This window comes from Leptonychotes weddellii, chromosome 8 (assembly GCF_054177405.1).
Source record: "Leptonychotes weddellii isolate Sample4059 chromosome 8, ASM5417740v2, whole genome shotgun sequence".
Taxonomy (NCBI): domain Eukaryota; kingdom Metazoa; phylum Chordata; class Mammalia; order Carnivora; family Phocidae; genus Leptonychotes; species Leptonychotes weddellii.
This window is the reverse complement of record NC_138376.1, coordinates 24,092,859-24,109,802: the sequence shown is the minus strand read 5'-3', so window position 1 is coordinate 24,109,802 and position 16,944 is coordinate 24,092,859. Positions and strand designations below refer to the sequence as shown.

The following is a 16,944-nucleotide window of genomic DNA, read 5'->3' as shown; positions in this document are numbered from 1 at the left end:
TCTGTGAACTTTTCAGTAGGTAGCACTGAGATAAGGACTCTTACAAATATGAGCACAATTCTATTGTCACATCTAAAAATTAATAATCATTCTTATCATCAAATATCCACTCAGTGTTCAGATGTCCTAGATTGTGTGTATGTGTGTGTTTGCTCAAATCATGATCCAAATAGAGCAGATAAAACTCTTTGAAATCTTTAAAAACGTATTTCCTGGGGCACCTGGGTGGCTCAATCAGTTAAGCATCTGACTCTTCATCTTAGCGCAGGTCTTGATCTCAGGGTCATGAGTTCAAGCCCTGCATTGGGCTCCACGCTGGGCATGGAGCTTACTTAAAACAAAACCAAACCAAACCTTATTTCCCTAAGTTATTTTTGCTTACTTTTTATATTATGGAAAAATTTAAACATATGAAAGCAGCTTATTTTTTCTCTTTTTAAAAGAATTAATAAGTATTACTCTTCTCAGTTTTCATTTTGAATACTATAAATATCCATAACATAAGACATACAAGGAAAGCCTTTTGGGCTCTCAATAATTTTTAAGAGTCAAGAGAGTCCTGAGTTGAGGGAGGAAACATTGTAAATCACTAATTTAAAAGAACTCTTAAAAATTATTCATGCCCTGTCCGCACCCTTAGAGATGTGGATTCAGTTCATCTGGCATGGGGCCTAGGCAAAGGTACTTTTATAGAAGTTCCCTGGGGTGATTCCAAAGTGCAGCCCGGGTTGCAAACCTCTGCTCGGAGACCCGTAGGAAATAAGCAAAGGGACAGAGTAAGAAAGGCAACCAAATGCCCTAGGTCTGAAAGGGCCTCCTGGGACCTGCTGCATCTAGGAGAACCGCTTGCAAGAGCCGGCGCAGAACACCCAAATACCAGTGGCTAAAAACAAATCAGAATTAATTTTTCTCATATAACAAGAAATCTGAGGAAGGCAGCTGGTGGTGTTGGTTTGACCCTTGTCGATGCTATCAGAGCCCAGACTGTATCTTTGTACTCCACCATCTCACAACGTCACCCTTCCTTCCGTGTACTTGTCCCCTCGTGTCCCCAAAGTGGCTGCTACAACTCGCTATCACATCAACAGTCAAGATGGAAGAAGTAAGTCATAGTGACACAGCCGCATTGGTTTCTTTAGCAAACTTCTGCTTTCGGGTCACACAGTCGTCCTTAATTGCAAGGAAGTCTGGGAAGGGGAAAGAGGGGTCAGGATGAGTGCGGTGGGGGGTCAGCCAAACCACGGTGTCTGCCGCACACTAGCAGGACCAGTATGTGGGAAGTCAATATCCAACTTCCTTCCCTGGGCAGGCCTTGTGCAGCTGAACAATGGTGTTAATTTTAGACTGAATTATAGCCATTAAGTCAGCAAAGTATGGCACCACGGGGTGAATTCTGACATTTTCTTTGGCTAAACTATAAGCACATTATTATTATTATTATTTTTGTTATAGCTACTGTTCTGTTTCTGTCACTGTCAAATGTGACATTCGTCAACTAAGAAAAGATGCGTTAGAAATATCTGACACCATTTAGCTGCAAACATGCCCAATACCGCATCTTTGTGTCTTTATTTATTTATTTTTTATTTTTTAAAGATTTTATTTATTTATTTGACAGAGAAAGACACAGCAAGAGAGGGAACACAAGCAGGGGGAGTGGGAGAGGGAGAAGCAGGCTTCTTGCTGAGCAGGGAGCCTGATGCGGGGCTCGATCCCAGGACCCTGGGATCATGACCTGAGCCGAAGGCAGATGCCTAATGACTGAGCCACCCAGGTGCCCCTTGTTGTGTCTTTAAAGAGCAACTTTATGGTATTGCAAGTATTTTGGAGATACCAAGGCTCGTATCTGGCCCATGTCGATGCAACACGGGAAATTGAAAAGTGTAACTGCTACTGAGTTGTGATATTGGTTTATTACTACAAAGAAGTCTCTGCCAGGTCCTTTCTGAAATCATTAGAGATGGCCCCACACTCACCGCGTGCCCAGTGCCTGGGATCCTTCCCCATACTGTTTCTGGGGCTCACAGAACCTCACTTGCTCCTTACTAACAAGCACCATGGAGGTGTGTGATGTTGGACAAGGCACCATGAAAGGTATGATTAACAAGAAGATAAACAGCTTGTGAGCCGAGCTGTTAGTGAAAGCCCTGTGCCAGGACTGGGGGAAACCAGTCCGTCATTTTACTGTGTCTGATGCTTGAGGGTGGTGCACACACTGGGAGCTCCATTTTATATTTTGATGAGCCTACTCTTGCTATGTTTTGGCTGAGAAGCAGAGATGAGAAGCAGAGATGCCATCATATTACATAGGATTAGGTTGAGCCGGGAGAAACAGAAAATCCTGAGAGCGACAGTGGCTTAACCAAGACAGACGTTTTTCTTTCTCATGTAGAACCCCAGGGCTGGTACGGTGTTTAACAGTGTCAGGGTTCAGTTTCCTTCTATCTTGTTCCACCAACCTCAACATGGCTCTTCCCGCTCAGCTCCAATATGACCTGCTTGAGTTCCAGCTTTCATGTCTCCATTCCAATCAGCAGAAAGGAGCAAGGGGGAAGAAGGACCCATCTCCCTTTTTATAAGGGCAAATTCTGGAAGTTGCACACAGCAGTTCTGCATACAGCTCATCGGACAGAATTTATGTGTGGCTGTACATCGCTGGAGAGGAAGATGGGAAACCAGTACTTATTCTGGAAGCCCATGTGCCCTTGTGAAATGGAAAATCCTATTAAGGAATCAGGGATTATGGATATTGGGGAACAATTAATGTTTTCTGCCATGCCATGTCTCTAAACAATTTCTTGAGTAAGATCCGGAAGTGGGGGATTGTGCAGTGGCTTTTACCAATAAAACAGTCTCGTAATTCCCATAAAAATCATCTGTTTAAAAACATGTTTTTTGCCTTAATGGGGGGAGTAGTTCCAATGTAATCTACCCATCATTGCTGGCTGAAAGGCCCACAGTACGAGGCAAAGCATTAAGCAGAAGATTAAAAACAAATAGACTGCTTATTTTGTTTCACTGACAAACCTCCCGCTAGGGATTTCTTGAAGTTTTTGGAGGCTGTTTTGGAGGCACCTAGAGCAGCACGCTTTCCTCCATGACTCCGCCATGGAAGAGTCTATTGATGTGCCTGTCTCTGAGTATCTGAGAAGGTCATTGGCCTTATCGGAGCATCAGTAGAATAGCTACAATATGCATCCTTTCAAGATGATTTTAATTTGTTAGCAATGCCGGCCAGTTGAGTTCTCAGAGACATATGCCATGTAGTTATGTATGTCTTACTTAAATCATTAAACTCCAGTGATCTGTATACCTGTTTGGCCTCTAAAACAGTATTATCCAATAGAACTTTCTGGAATGATGGAAATATTCTACATCTGCGAAATCCAATATGGTGGCCACTAGCCCCAGATGGCTATTGAGCACTTGAAATGTGGTTAACGCCCCTAAGGAAATTTATTTTCAATTTTATTTAATTTTTATTAATCTAAATAGCCATATGTAACTAGTGGCTAATGTATTACCACAGCTCAAAGGCATCTTGCTGTTTAAGGACCCTCTAAATTTGGATCCATTTTTACTAATTGGTGAAGAGATCCAAGTTTAATGTGGATGTGGGATATGCAGTTTTCAGAATTCAAACATACCAGTTGATTCTTGTTCCCCTTTCTTGGGTAGGGAGTTTGAAGGGCAAAGGCTTCTGCCTGATCTTGGGAAGAATTTTTCTTCCCAAAAGTTTACTGAAATTTTAATCATAAAATCAATAAGGGAAGACGGAGTTTTGGGGTGCAGTACTTTTTTAAAAATCAGTATTACTGAGATATAATTTACACACAGTAAAATTTATCCTTCTTAGCTGAATTGTTCTAGGAGTTTTGACAACATGCATTGTGTAATCACCACAATGATCAAGATAGAGGATATCCCCTGCCCCCAAAAAAAATTCCTCACAGGCACAATTGTTTTCAAGTGACCCCTGGTTAATGTGTCATTAGTGTAATGAACAATTTTAATACTTGAATTGGACTTAGGTCATCTGTTTATTTTATTTCTTTTTTTAAATTTAAATTTTAGTTAATATACAGTGCAATATTGGTTTCTGGAGTAGAATTCAGTGATTCATCACTTACATATAACACCCAGTGCTCAACACAACGAGTGCCCTCCTTAATACCCATCACCCATTAGGTCATCTGTTTAAATTCTGTTTTATTGGATTATGCCTCAGGGTGGAAGAATTTACTGTGGTGATATAGTCCACGTGGCTTGTTGGGGCAGCTGAGTGAAAGCAAACTGTGGCGGTGAACATAATTTATTGGTATTAAAAAGAATACACCAGCCAGGTGGATGCATGTATGCTAATCAAGGATCGATTTAGCAAGATCTTTTACTGAGGAAATGATATCAGGTACAGTGCTAACCACATTTTATATACATATTTTTTACAACTAGATGAGTTAAATATATGTACTTAGAACAGTCCCTGGCACTTAATAAGTACTACTTAAGGATTAGCTTATCTTTCTAATCTTGCTGTAACTTCTAAGATCCACCTACCTTTTTTTTTTAATTATTGTGTTTTTTTGGATTTTTAAAAAATTAACATATAATGTATTATTTGTTTGTCCAACTACCTTTTGACTGTCAACGAGTTCTATTGGTGGGATGGGTATCTCCAAGTTCTCCAACTATTTTATCATAATAATTATTTTACATATTCTCCTAGAAACTAGATACTTTCATATTATTATTATTATTATTATTATTATTATTATTATTATTTTGTGGGGAAGTGGAATTCCAGAAGTTCAAAGTGGTAGCTTTTCCAATTTCCAGAATTGCATTAGTAAATTCAAATAACATACCCAGGGACAGGTGAAATCACCACTGAAACGTTTTTGGTTTTCTGTAAACTCCTTTAATGTTATCTCAACTGCTATCACCTTAGATACTTTCTCCTCCACATGCCCCAATATTCAAAATAGCCCTCTTATTAGATTAGGTTTTCCTGATTAAAAGTTGCTGGTGATCCTGTACCCCAAGGTTCCTAGAATTCTGGGATATTTTTCTTGGTCCAAAGTGTTTTAATAGAGTCTAGGGTGTCTCCAAATGGAGCTCCCTTGCAACAGGTCCGGAAGGACAGACGTTGGGACTATTTGTGCTGTTCTACGAGAGGATCTGGCTTGATCTTTAGGGCAAAACTCTTTAAACTCACATGGCGAATAAAGAAGGTGTGCTGAAGTGCCCCCTTTCTGTATGTACCAGGAAAAATGTGTTCGTAAAGTTTATGAGCTCTTTGTCTTTGTGATTTCCTTTGGCTTGGTTCCCAGAACTTTTCAATTGCGTGAGTTGGAGGTTTGCCAAGATTATTTCTATGGTTGAAGGGTCTGTATGTGGTAGAATTGGACTGTTGGGTGCTTCCTTAACTTCTTTTGTAATTTTATTAACTTGCTAGCTGGGCCTGTTATGTTTTTGAGATTCGGATATCCTCAAATCTAATGAGCTGTGACCAGACAAGACAGTTTATTTCCATCTTTCCTTGCTTGTCTAATTCTTTTTCACTTTTCAGTTCCCTAGCAGTTTCACCTGCAGATGGTTCTGCCTCCACTGAAAGCTACTAAGAGAGGGACTACATATTTTTAGAGAAAGATTGTAAACTCTTCTCTGCCTGCCCATTATGGTAGCTACTAGTTACAGGTGGCTATGACAATTTAAATTTAAATAATTTAAAATTAAATGAAGATTTCAACTCCTTAGTTGCACGAGCCATTAGCATCTTCAATGCTCAGAAGTATATGTGGCTAATGGCTACTTTATCGGACAGCTCAGACACAGAACATTTCCAGCATAGCAGAAAGTTCTATTGGACAGCACTGCTCTAGATGTTTCCTGATCCTCACATTCACTTTCCAGGTCCTAGCACTCTCTAGTTATGTAGGCCTTCTTTCCAAAGTTGTTGTTGAAGGGTTTCTTCTGTCAGTATGTTTTCTTTATATTCAATTAATATAATTAGGGTTTGTTTAGTGACAGAGCAATGACTAGCATATTTTCCCGGCTGCTGCTAAAGGCATAGCCAAATCACAGAAGCCCTGGCGCTGCCAAAGCCTCTACATTTGGCCGTATTTATTTTGGCTTTTGTATGCCTAACTTTTTCTCTAACTTTTTTTGTTAAAAATGTTGGAGTATTCCCAAATGGACAAATTGCCCCACTGCTTGTTCCAAGTGTAGATTGCACTCTTTGCCACAAGGTGGTGATGGGATCCTACTTAATATTCTTGAGTTTTATTTTATTTTATTTTTTAAAGATTTTATTTATTTATTTGACAGAGAGATACACAGCGAGAGAGGGAACACAAGCAAGGAGAGTGGGAGTGGGAGAGGGAGAAGCAGGCTTCTCCCGGAGCAGGGAGCCCGACGCGGGACTCGATTCCAGAATACTGGGATCATGACCTGAGCGGAAAGCAGACGCTTAAAGACTGAACCACCCAGGCGTCCCTATTCTTGAGCTTTAAAGAACATTTAAAATTCAGATCCTTGCAGTGCTGCTTCCTCAAAAAACTGAGAACGTTTCTCATGAGGATTAACAATACCCTACAATTTCAATTCCTGCAGTTGTTCAATAACAAAGGAAAGAATAACCCCCCGAAGTGAGCGTAGCTGGGGCGAGAAGGCGACTGTGGGGTGGGGGGCGGGTCTGCACCGAGCACTTGGATTCAGCTCCTCCATTTCCAACCCGGAAGACGCTTACACCGAGTCCCTGGAGCCTGAAAAGCTATTACAATGCCCCTGCGATATAAACCACCAGATCAGGGCCTGCAGGTTTCCTTATCATCTTATCGAGTACAGAAAGAATCATCCTGATGTCGCAAATTAGTTGCTTGTCCCTTCAGTGCTCGCCACCAGGGATCTCGGGCCGAAATCAGTCATCATATCTCAAGCTGCGATGATAAAAGCTGTACTGAGCAGGATGTTGTGAACCGAATCAGGAACCTTGGACAGGAGGCTCTCGCGGAAAGCACATGGCAGTGCATCCTTGCGATGAAGACTGGGATAAAGATCTGTGGGAACAGACCAGCACCCCATTTGTCTGGGGCACAGCCAGCTACTGTGGCAACAATAGTTACGGGTATGGAACAGATGAGTAACTGGGCTTCAGGCATGCGCGTTCCCAAGGCTCTGCCGTGTATTCTGCCATAGAAAAACAATGGAAACACACAGTAACTGAGTATCTATCTCATCAAATGCCAGGCCCTAGAAGACTCTTGCTTCTTCCTGCTACCAGTGGGTTCTTCATTTTTTCCCTCTTAATTTAATTGTAGAAAGATAAACTGTGACTTTCAAACTGACAAGTACCTTTTCTTTTTTTTCCCCCCCCTCCCTGCTTTGAGTTCTCACTCATTTAATACAAGAAAGAACCTTTGGTGCCTGGCCAGCTCAGTTGGTAGTTCCTGGCTGGCTCAGCAGGTGGAGCAGGGGACCCTTGATCTCAGGGTTGTGAGTTCAAGTCCCACGTGGGGTGTGGAGTCTGATAAAACAATTTTTTTCGTTTTTAAAGAGAGAACCCTTAAACTCAGAAGAACTGTTTCAAATAAAGCATCAATGCTGATTTAAAAAAAAGGGAAAGGATGAAGTACTAAGTAATTTATGTGTTATGAAAAAGAAATTTCCCTATTCTGTTTCCACATGACAATCCTCTACTCTCAAGAGGGCAAGCTTCAAAATGGGACTCAATGGTCAGAATTCTGAGTTAACTCACAGCTTTCTGACTGTCATCTGATGACACCATTTTGGGAGGAATTCTTGACCAAACAAAATCAGGGAGACCCTCTTCTTGTCAAACCCTAAATTAATGTATTGGTTCTGCTTTATAAGGACGCTAAGGGAACAGGCAAAATGTTTTTAAACTAAGTTCCTTTTAATTATGACTCAAGATAATATTAAATGAACTCTTAGGCATATAAATGCTGGTTTATTAGTCCTCTGCCGACAAGGCTTGTTTGTTTCTTATCAAAATCCGAAATAGTGAAGTCTCTCTCATTTTAGGCAGTGCAGGCAATGAGAAGCTCATTCATAGTCAGACTTCTTGGATGTGAAATTGTTTGGGCACTAAGTGGATTGCCTCTCTCTTTTTTCCAAGATGTTGGACAGTGGACATATGAATTACAACTTAACTTTCTCATTTGGGGCACTGAAAGGGGGGCTATTATACTCTCTACTAGAAATATCACAGGCTAGAAATCACGTGTAATTTCTCATGGCATTGAACAAAAACCAAAAACTTCAAAGAACAGAATACTTTCCTCTGCATCCTTTGTTTGTACTTCAGCTTTTCAAAAACTGTTAAATCTAAGGGCACCTGGCTGGCTCAGTCAGTGGAATGAGAAGCTCTTGGTCTCGGGGTTGTGAGTTCGAGTCCCCTGTTGGACATAGGGATTACTTTTAAAAAACCTGCTTAAATGCTAATAGGATTCATAAAACATTTGTAATAATAATTTCACATAATAATAATGAAACATAATTATATGAATTTAGCTCCATGTCTTCTGCAGTAACCCATGTTTCCAGAAACCTAGTCTTTAAGGGTGTTTCTGTATCAATATATGTCTTTCTTTGATAAAAATGGATACTCATGTTATTTTGAAAATTGTCAGCAAAATGGATGGTTTGCCCCTGTGCAGAAAAGAAGTAACAGCAAGTCTGACTACCATCCTTTTGGCCTGCTTACAAAGTTGACCCCTGCTTGGCATCTGGGAGCTTGGATTTTGAAAGGGTTCCCACCATTCTCAGACCTGATAAGAATGTGCCTAAATTGTACCTAAATTGTACAAATATATGGTTTATGCTGAACACCTGCTTTCCTTCTGCAAGTCTGGAATTTCGGTATGTGCTAGATAGATGGTGCCTACGTGACCAGGCCCCAGCAAAAATCCAGAGAGCTGAGCTTTCCTGGCAGACAATATTTCACACGTGTGATCACAACTCATGGCTGGAGGAATTAAGTGCGTCCTGTGGCTCCAATGGAGAGAGGACTCTGGGAAGCTTGCACCTGGTTTTTCCGGGCTTTGCCCCATGTGCCTTTTCCCTTGACGGACTTTGCTTTGTAACCTTTGCCGTAATAAATCATAGCCGTGAATACAACTATATGAGTACAACTATATGATTCCTTCTAGTGAATCACCTAATCTGGGTGGTCTTGGAGACCTCCGACACAGCCCCTTATTTGATCACAAGATGGTTAGCTTGTGGTATTTAAAATAACCAAAAACTGACTTAAAGTTATAGTTTATGATGATATTTGAGCAGATTGGTTTCAGGTAGTCACATGCAAGAAGGTCAGTTAAGAAAGGAAAGCTCTTGGGGGCGGCTGGGTGGCTGTCTTTAAGCATCTGCTTTCGGCTCAGGTCATGATCCCAGGGTCCTGGGATCCAGCCCCGCATCCAGCCCCGCATCGGGCTCCCTGCTCGGCGGGGGGCCTGCTTCTCCCTCTCCCTTTGCCTCTGCTTGTGTTCCCTCTCTCACTGTGTCTCTCTCTGTCAAATAAATAAATAAAATCTTAAAAAAAAAAGGAAAGCTCTTTAAACTTGGTTAAGTCCTTGTCGTTTTTGAAAAATGATGCTAATCTATAAATGTTACAGGAATTAGAAGTTTTCCTGATTACTGTTATATGAAATTTGGGCTTAGGTGGCATGCCATACCATGAAATGATGGAAACAAATATGATTTCTGTCTTGGTCTGAAACATTAATTAAAAAGATTTATAAAGATTTATAAAAATCATAATAAACTGTATTCTAAAAGCAGACCCATGTCTGAAAATTCTGGTATACACATATCTTTGACCCTTTTGGAAATAGAGATGTACTTCCTACTGAATGACTCAGAAGGGAAGGAATTTCGGGTGATCTGATAAACAGAGAGTCATGGGTTAAGTCTATTTCTATACCTTGATGTTAATAGTATAAAAAGAGAACTATAATATTAACATATTATACCTGTTATTTACAATTCTGATCTTCTGTTGATTTTTATACTTGGAAAGCATATTCTTAATGATTGACATGCTTTATCAGTCCTGTATGAATGCCAATGCCAAAATCCTGGCTCAGCGTCTGTTCTACCTGAGATTTCTAAGAGTAATGGTTCCCCCCACCCCGCCCACTGGTAAGAATGCAGCATGAACTTGGTCATCTATGATGAAGTAAAGCAAAATTTTTTTTTTAAGATTTTATTTATTTATTTGACAGAGAGAGACAGCGAGAGAGGGAACACAAGCAGGAGAAGTGGGAGAGGGAGAAGCAGGCTTCCCGCTGAGCAGGGAGCCTGATGTGGGGCTCGATCCCAGGACCCTGGGATCATGACCTGAGCGGAAAGCAGACGCTTAACGACTGAGCCACCCAGGCGCCCGAAGTAAAGCAAATTTTAGGAGGTCCACTATCAGTTGGTTCCTAGGGAGAATTGATCACCATCAAGTTTATTTCTCCATGCCTGGGTAAAACAACAGTGACTTGTCTGGTGATCACCAAACCCTTCAAACATAAGCATGGTCACATGACCATCTCCTTCCTCCCAAAAAGAAAGAACAACATTTGATTTAGATGGTTTGTGTTCCTCAGAAAAGGTCACTCTATAGACCGGAAGAACTTGAGAAAGAGGAAGTACATTGAATTAAAATGCAGAGACTCAGAAACTGACATTGGGGGCACATTTAGCCGTAATGTCCTTTCTGGAAGTGGGAGGTTGCTGGACAACAGGCGTATCAGAACCGCTTGTTCCAAGGCTATGTGTGATGTTTGAGATCAGTTCAGGAGCCTTGTGAAGAAGAAGAAGAATTTATTTATTCTTATTTATTTTTAAAGATTTTATTTATTTGAGAGAGAGAGAGCACGAATGGGGGAGGAGGGGGAGAGAAACAGAGGGAGAGGGAGAAGCAAGCTCCCCACTGAGCAGGGACCCCGATGTGGGGCTCAATCCCAGGACCTGAGCCGAAGGCAGACACTTAACCGACTGAGCCACCCACGCACCCCAGGAGACAAAAAAATTATAGAGAGAGGCTGAACATTGGCCTAATGAAAAATGGAAGAGAGTTTCTGGAGTTCCCTTCAGCAATGGGGCAAAGTCATGCTCCGTGGCCACACCCACTTAAAGAGGAAAATGGGATCAAGAGTTGGGGGCAATTGGCTCAACTTGAAAGAAAGGAGCAGCCTCTGAGAGTTTCTCCTATTCTTAGGACACTTCCTGTGATCTATCCTGAACACAGCATACTCACTGAATGCTCCCAGTCTCATGTTGCAATGAAATGAATTACATCCCGATAAGGAAGAAGGGAGCAGAAATACCACCTGTTGGCTGAGGTCCCTGTCATCCTGAAATGGAAGTAAAAAGGAAGATGGATTCGGTCATTGAGAGAGTAAGGAGCAACAACATCTTGGAAAATTATCCAAACATTTCCACCGCAGTCTCCATGTCACTGGGAATGAAAGCAGGGCCCACTCTGTAGGTCTGAGTCCCCAGGCTGAAAAGAACACCCTGCTGAAGAGGGTAACTAGCAGTCTCGGGTATCTTACTGGGCCAGATCTCGGGCTAGGCACCTTCCACCCCACAGGGCTGTCTTTGCCTCATCAGAGTCTGATTTCAGTGGCCTCTTTTTGCTCTGTTGTTTTGCTTTTCTGTCACAACTTCATCACTGAAGAACAGCGAGACAGTGGACAGTGTCAACCACTTTCCAGAAGTTTCTTACCTCGCTGGCTTCTACAATGGAGAATGAAGCTCGCTCCGAGGGCGATGAGCCCTAGCACAAAGCCTCCGACTCCAGCCAGCATCTTGCTCCGGGCAGAATCAGGCTGTGCCTCTGGGGAGAACGGAAGTCGGGGTGAGTCTCCCCTCCACTTGCCGCAACCCCAGGGCCCTGTCTGACAGGCGCCTGATCTAATCTACCACGGAGAGAAAAGGAAGGGGATGAGGTCAAGCTTGGAACCACTATGGAGAAAGAGTAGATGTGAAAAGCACTAAAGTTTTGGGCCACAGAGTGATGGCTTCCACAGGACGCAAATGCTGGTTTTAGGTCAGCCCATTAAGTCCAAGCTTAAGGGACTGAAGGGAGACTGAAGGGAGAGGTGTTTCCATGTCTGAGGGCCAGTCATGAAGGTGATGGCATTTCTGAGGTTTTTTTGACAAGGGGAGATTCTTTAGACTTCCCCCAGGGCAGGATAAATGTGTGCGAGGATTGCCAGACCGTCACTGCTCCCAGCCGAGACCACAGTTAGGTTGATGAGGAACACGGGGTAGTCTCGTGTAGTAACACAAGACGAAATGAGCAGACCTCAGAGCCTGGAGGGTCATCAGGGAGTAACTCACTCCACTCCACGGTGACAGGACCATCTAGGCTGGGGTGCTCCACTTGGCAGGCGTAGACGTCTCCCTGCCGGGGGGTCATTTCCAGCATCACCAGGGTCTGGAAGGTCCAGTCTCCATTATGCATCGAGTTGGTGGATAAAACCCCAGCTGTTTCCTCCTGTCCATTCAAGAACCAGCGGACTTGAATGTGGCCTGGGTAGAAATCTGACACGTGGCAAACAAGCAGGTTGTGGTGCTGAAGATGCCCCTTCTTGGAGGGAGAGACATGCACTTGAGGCTGGACTAGGAGGGGAAAAGACTCTTTGTTATGACAACTGAGACAGCCAAAGTAGAACATTTAGTGATTTTCTTGCCAAACTGACTTCTCAGATGTTAAAGACAAGTCCTATCACCTATTAAGCTATTTAGAGGCAGGAGATGGGGAACACAGTAGGAAAAACAGAATAAAACATTCAAATGTTCTACGAATGACCTTGTCACACCCAATAATGAAAGAGCAAAGAACAGGAGAGGGTCAGAGTTGGTGCTCTAGAATACTTCTGCCACAAATGTAGGTGACAGTGACAAATATTCTTTGAGCAGAAATGTTGGACCAGCTATGAAGTTACCTGAATTTACATTTTCTCATCTTGTTTAAAAGGATGCATAATCCTGCCAGATATTATCTTGGAATCAGAATATATTCAGCCAATAGATTTCCTTTGATCTAGCAGTCTGATATTCTCCTTTAAAAAAGACGAGCAGGGGCGCCTGGATGGCTCAGTTGGTTAAGTGACTGCCTTCGGCTCAGGTCATGATCCTGGAGTCCCTGGATCGAGTCCCGCATCGAGTCCCGCATCGGGCTCCCTGCTCGGCAGGGAGTCTACTTCTCCCTCTGACCCTCTCCCCTCTCATGTGCTCTCTCATTCTCTCTCTCTCAAATAAATTAAAAAAAAAAAAAAAAAAGACGAGCAGATGGGATGCCTGAGTGGCTCAGTCGGTTAAGCGTCTGCCTTCAGCTCAGGTCATGATCCCAGGGTCCTGGGATCCAGTCCCACATTGGACTCCTTGCTGGGTGGGGAGCCTGCTTCTCCCTCTGCTTGCCGCTCCCCCTGCTTATCCTTGAACTCTCTTTCTCTCTGAGAAATAAATAAATAAATAAATAAATAAATAAATAAATAAATAATAGGAGAAGAAATGAAGTAGCTTGATTTGTTCTTCATTTTAACCTGTCTCCTGGCTTCCTCTACCAGGGAAAAAAAAAAAGTTTGTCGCCAGATCCACAAACCCAATGCTCCTGGCTCTTTCCTGTTTGCGGAGCAGGGAGTCTGGCCCCTTGCGGCGCTGGCCTGGCCCCTGGGCTCCGTGCTGGCTCTGGGACGGGGCGGCCGCTCCCGCCTTTGCTGCCCAAGTCCACCCGGTGCAGAGTGTCCGCTGCAGACCCGCCCTGTCACCTCGGCGCTTCAGCGTGAAACCCTCGTCCAGGTCGAAGTTGTGCTTGCACACGGAGTCCACGGCGCTCCGTCTCAGGGCCAGGAACTCCCTGTGAATGTTCCAGTTCTTGGCCGTGATGCTCGGACACGGCGGCAAACAGCCCCACGGCCCTGTCCAACTGGACGAACAGCTCTCGGTTGTAGGTGTATTGCTCCCGGAAGCGGTGCGTCACGTTGAACTCGAGGCAGGTACTCCGCCTCTGGTAGGCGTAAAGCTCTGTGGGGAGTAAACTAGGAGGTGAATATAAGAATGTATAGAGGGGGGCGCCTGGGTGGCTCAGTCGTTAAGCGTCTGCCTTCGGCTCAGGTCATGATCCCAGGCTCCTGAGATCGAGCCCTGAACCAGGCTCTTTGTTCACCGAGGAGTCGGCTTCTCCCTCTACCTCTGCCTGTCCCTCCCCCTGCTCATGTGCTCTCTCTCTGCCAACTAAATAAATAAAATCTTAAAAAAGGAAAAAAAAAAAAAGAATGTATAGGAGAATATAATAATGAATATGGGGGTGAGGAAGCATTTCTTAAGCAAACATAAATCACAAGGCAAAAAGATAATGAAATGAATTACATTAAAATTCAATGCTTCTGTTATGCAAAGGGCACCACTAAGAATTAATAGACGGAATAGAAACACACTCACAATGTCTAAAATTGACATGGGATCAGTATCTAAAATATATAAGCAATTCCTAAAGAACAAGCAAAATAAAGGACAGTGATAGAGCAGTGGTAAGGAGTGGGAATGGGAATTTATAGGAGAGGAAACTTGCAAGGCAGCCGGCAGCTCACCAGTGGAAAGAAAATTCAGAAAGAAATGAGACTGAGATCTATTAGACTCAAGCATCATATGGAGTGTAACGCACCCCCGCCCCATGGTCAGAATAGCACCCAGAGGACACTTGGTCAAACTGAAGAGATGTATGCCATATGACCCAGCACTCCCACAACTTGTTAGACATCAAAAATGTTCACACTCAGGTCCATAAAGGGACAGGTAGGGGCTGCTGTTGACTGTGGCATTATTTGTGACACTAAAGAATTGGCAGGAATCAGTTGGTGTGATCATCCCTGGGACAGCAAACACCTAAAAACTGTTGTGGATGTACACCATGGAATATTTTTTTAAAGATTTTATTTATTTATTTAGAGAAAAAGCATGAACAGGGGGAAGGGCAGAGGGGGAAGGAGAGAGAATCCCAGACTCCCCACTGAGCATGGAGCTGGCATGGGGCTTGATCTTAGGACCCTGAGATCATGACCTGAGCTGAACTCAAGAGTCGGATGCTCAGGGCGCCTGGGTGGCTCAGTTGTTAGGTGTCTGCCTTTGGCTCAGGTCATGATCCCGGGGTCCTGGGATCGAGTCCCACATTGGGGTCCCTGCTCGGCGGGAAGCCTGCTTCTCCCTCTCCCACTCTCCCTGCTTGTGTTCTCTCTCTCGCTGTCTCTCTCTCTCTGTTAATAAATAAAATCTTAAAAAAAAAAAATTAAAAGAGTCGGATGCTTAACCGACTGAGCCACCCAGGTGCCCCTGGACCATGGAATATTATGTAACCATTAGATGAAACCAAATAGTTGTACACTCTATAACATTGTGTAGGAATGTTAAAAATATAGGCACTGAAAAATACATATCTTGAAAGAATGCATAGGAACAACAACTATGTAGGAAACCCATTAGAATGGGTGGGTGCATTCTCTGTGTGTTTTAGAATCTTATTACAAGGGTCACATTAGGGACATGCAGACAATGTGATTTTTCCCCATGTCCTGTTCTGTTTTTTACACTTGAACATTTTAAGTCAAGTTACTCTTTTATTCATATTTATATACAGCACCTAACCTAAGCCTTCCTAAATACTTTCTGGCTTTATTGACATATATTTGATAATAAAAAGTCATATATATTTAAGGTGTAAAACCTGATGGTCTGATATATGTATACATTGTGAAATATTCACAAGCCAATTAACATATTCATCATCTCATACAGTTACCAATTGCCTTTTTTTAAATCTTTTTTTTTGTGGTGAGAACACCTAAGATTTACCCTCTTAAATTTCAAGTACACAATACAATATTGTCAACACAGTTCTCCAGAACTTATCCACAACTGAAACGTAGTACTCCTTGAAAAATATCCCCCCATTTTCATCTCCCCCAGCCCCTGGTAGCCATTTCTATGAATTTAACTATTTTAGATTTCACATATAAGTAAGATCATGCAGTATTTGTCTTTCTACATCTGCCTCGTTTCACTGAACATAATGTCCTACAGGTTTATCCATGTTGTTGCAAATGTCAGGATTTCCTTCTTTTTAAAGGCTGAAGAGTATTACATTGTGTATATATACCATATTTTCTTTATTCATTATTCATTCATCTGTCCTTGGACATTTAAGTTGTGTCCATATATTGGTTTTGAGAATAATACTGAAATGAATATGGAAGTGCAGATATCTCTTCAAAACCCAGATTTCATTTCTTTTGGATATATACCCAGAAGTGAGATTGCTGGATCATATGGTAGTCCTATTTGTAATTTTTTGAGGAACCTCCATACCGTTTTCCATAGAAGCTGCACCAACTTACATCCCCACAGCAGTGTATCGGGTTCTCTTTTCTCCAAATCTTAGTTACATTAATCTTCCATCTTTTGATACTAGCCATTCTAATAGGTTAAGATGATATCTCATTGTGGTGTTAATTTGCATTAGTAAAGTTAATTAGTAAATTAATTAGTAAAGTTGAGCACTTTTTCATATACATGTTGACCAACTGAGAAATGTCTATTCAGGTCCTTTGCTGTTTATTTTTTTATTTTTTATTGTTATGTTAATCACCATACATTACATCATTAGTTTTTGATGTAGTGTTCCATGATTCATTGTTTGTGCATAACACCCAGTTCTCCATGCAGAACGTGCCCTTTTTTTTTTATTCTTATGTTAATCCCCATACATTACATCATTAGTTTTAGATGTAGTGTTCCATGATTCATTGTTTGTGCATAACACCCAGTGCTCCATGCAGAATGTGCCCTCCTCAATACCCACCACCAGGCTAACCCATCCTCCCACCCCCCTCCCCTCTAGAACCCTCAGTTTGTTTTTCAGAGTCCATCGTC

The 16,944-nt window shown here is 42.4% G+C and overlaps 1 protein-coding gene and 1 pseudogene across 1 annotated transcript in view; one reads left to right on the top strand and one right to left on the bottom strand.

Annotated features, from left to right (window-relative positions):
• The first annotated feature begins 2,057 nt into the window (after positions 1-2,057).
• LOC102733773 (gametocyte-specific factor 1 pseudogene) lies at positions 2,058-7,221 on the top strand (annotated as a pseudogene).
• Positions 7,222-11,424: 4,203 nt separating this feature from the next.
• LOC145722980 (HLA class II histocompatibility antigen, DP beta 1 chain-like) overlaps positions 11,425-16,944 on the bottom strand; it is an 11,769-nt gene continuing 6,249 nt past the window's right edge. Inside the window, 4 exon segments of the mRNA XM_081827979.1 lie at positions 11,425-11,848; positions 12,355-12,636; positions 13,788-13,906; positions 13,908-14,043. Coding sequence (XP_081684105.1) covers positions 11,712-11,848; positions 12,355-12,636; positions 13,788-13,906; positions 13,908-14,043 — 674 coding nt within the window. The 3' untranslated portion in view covers positions 11,425-11,711.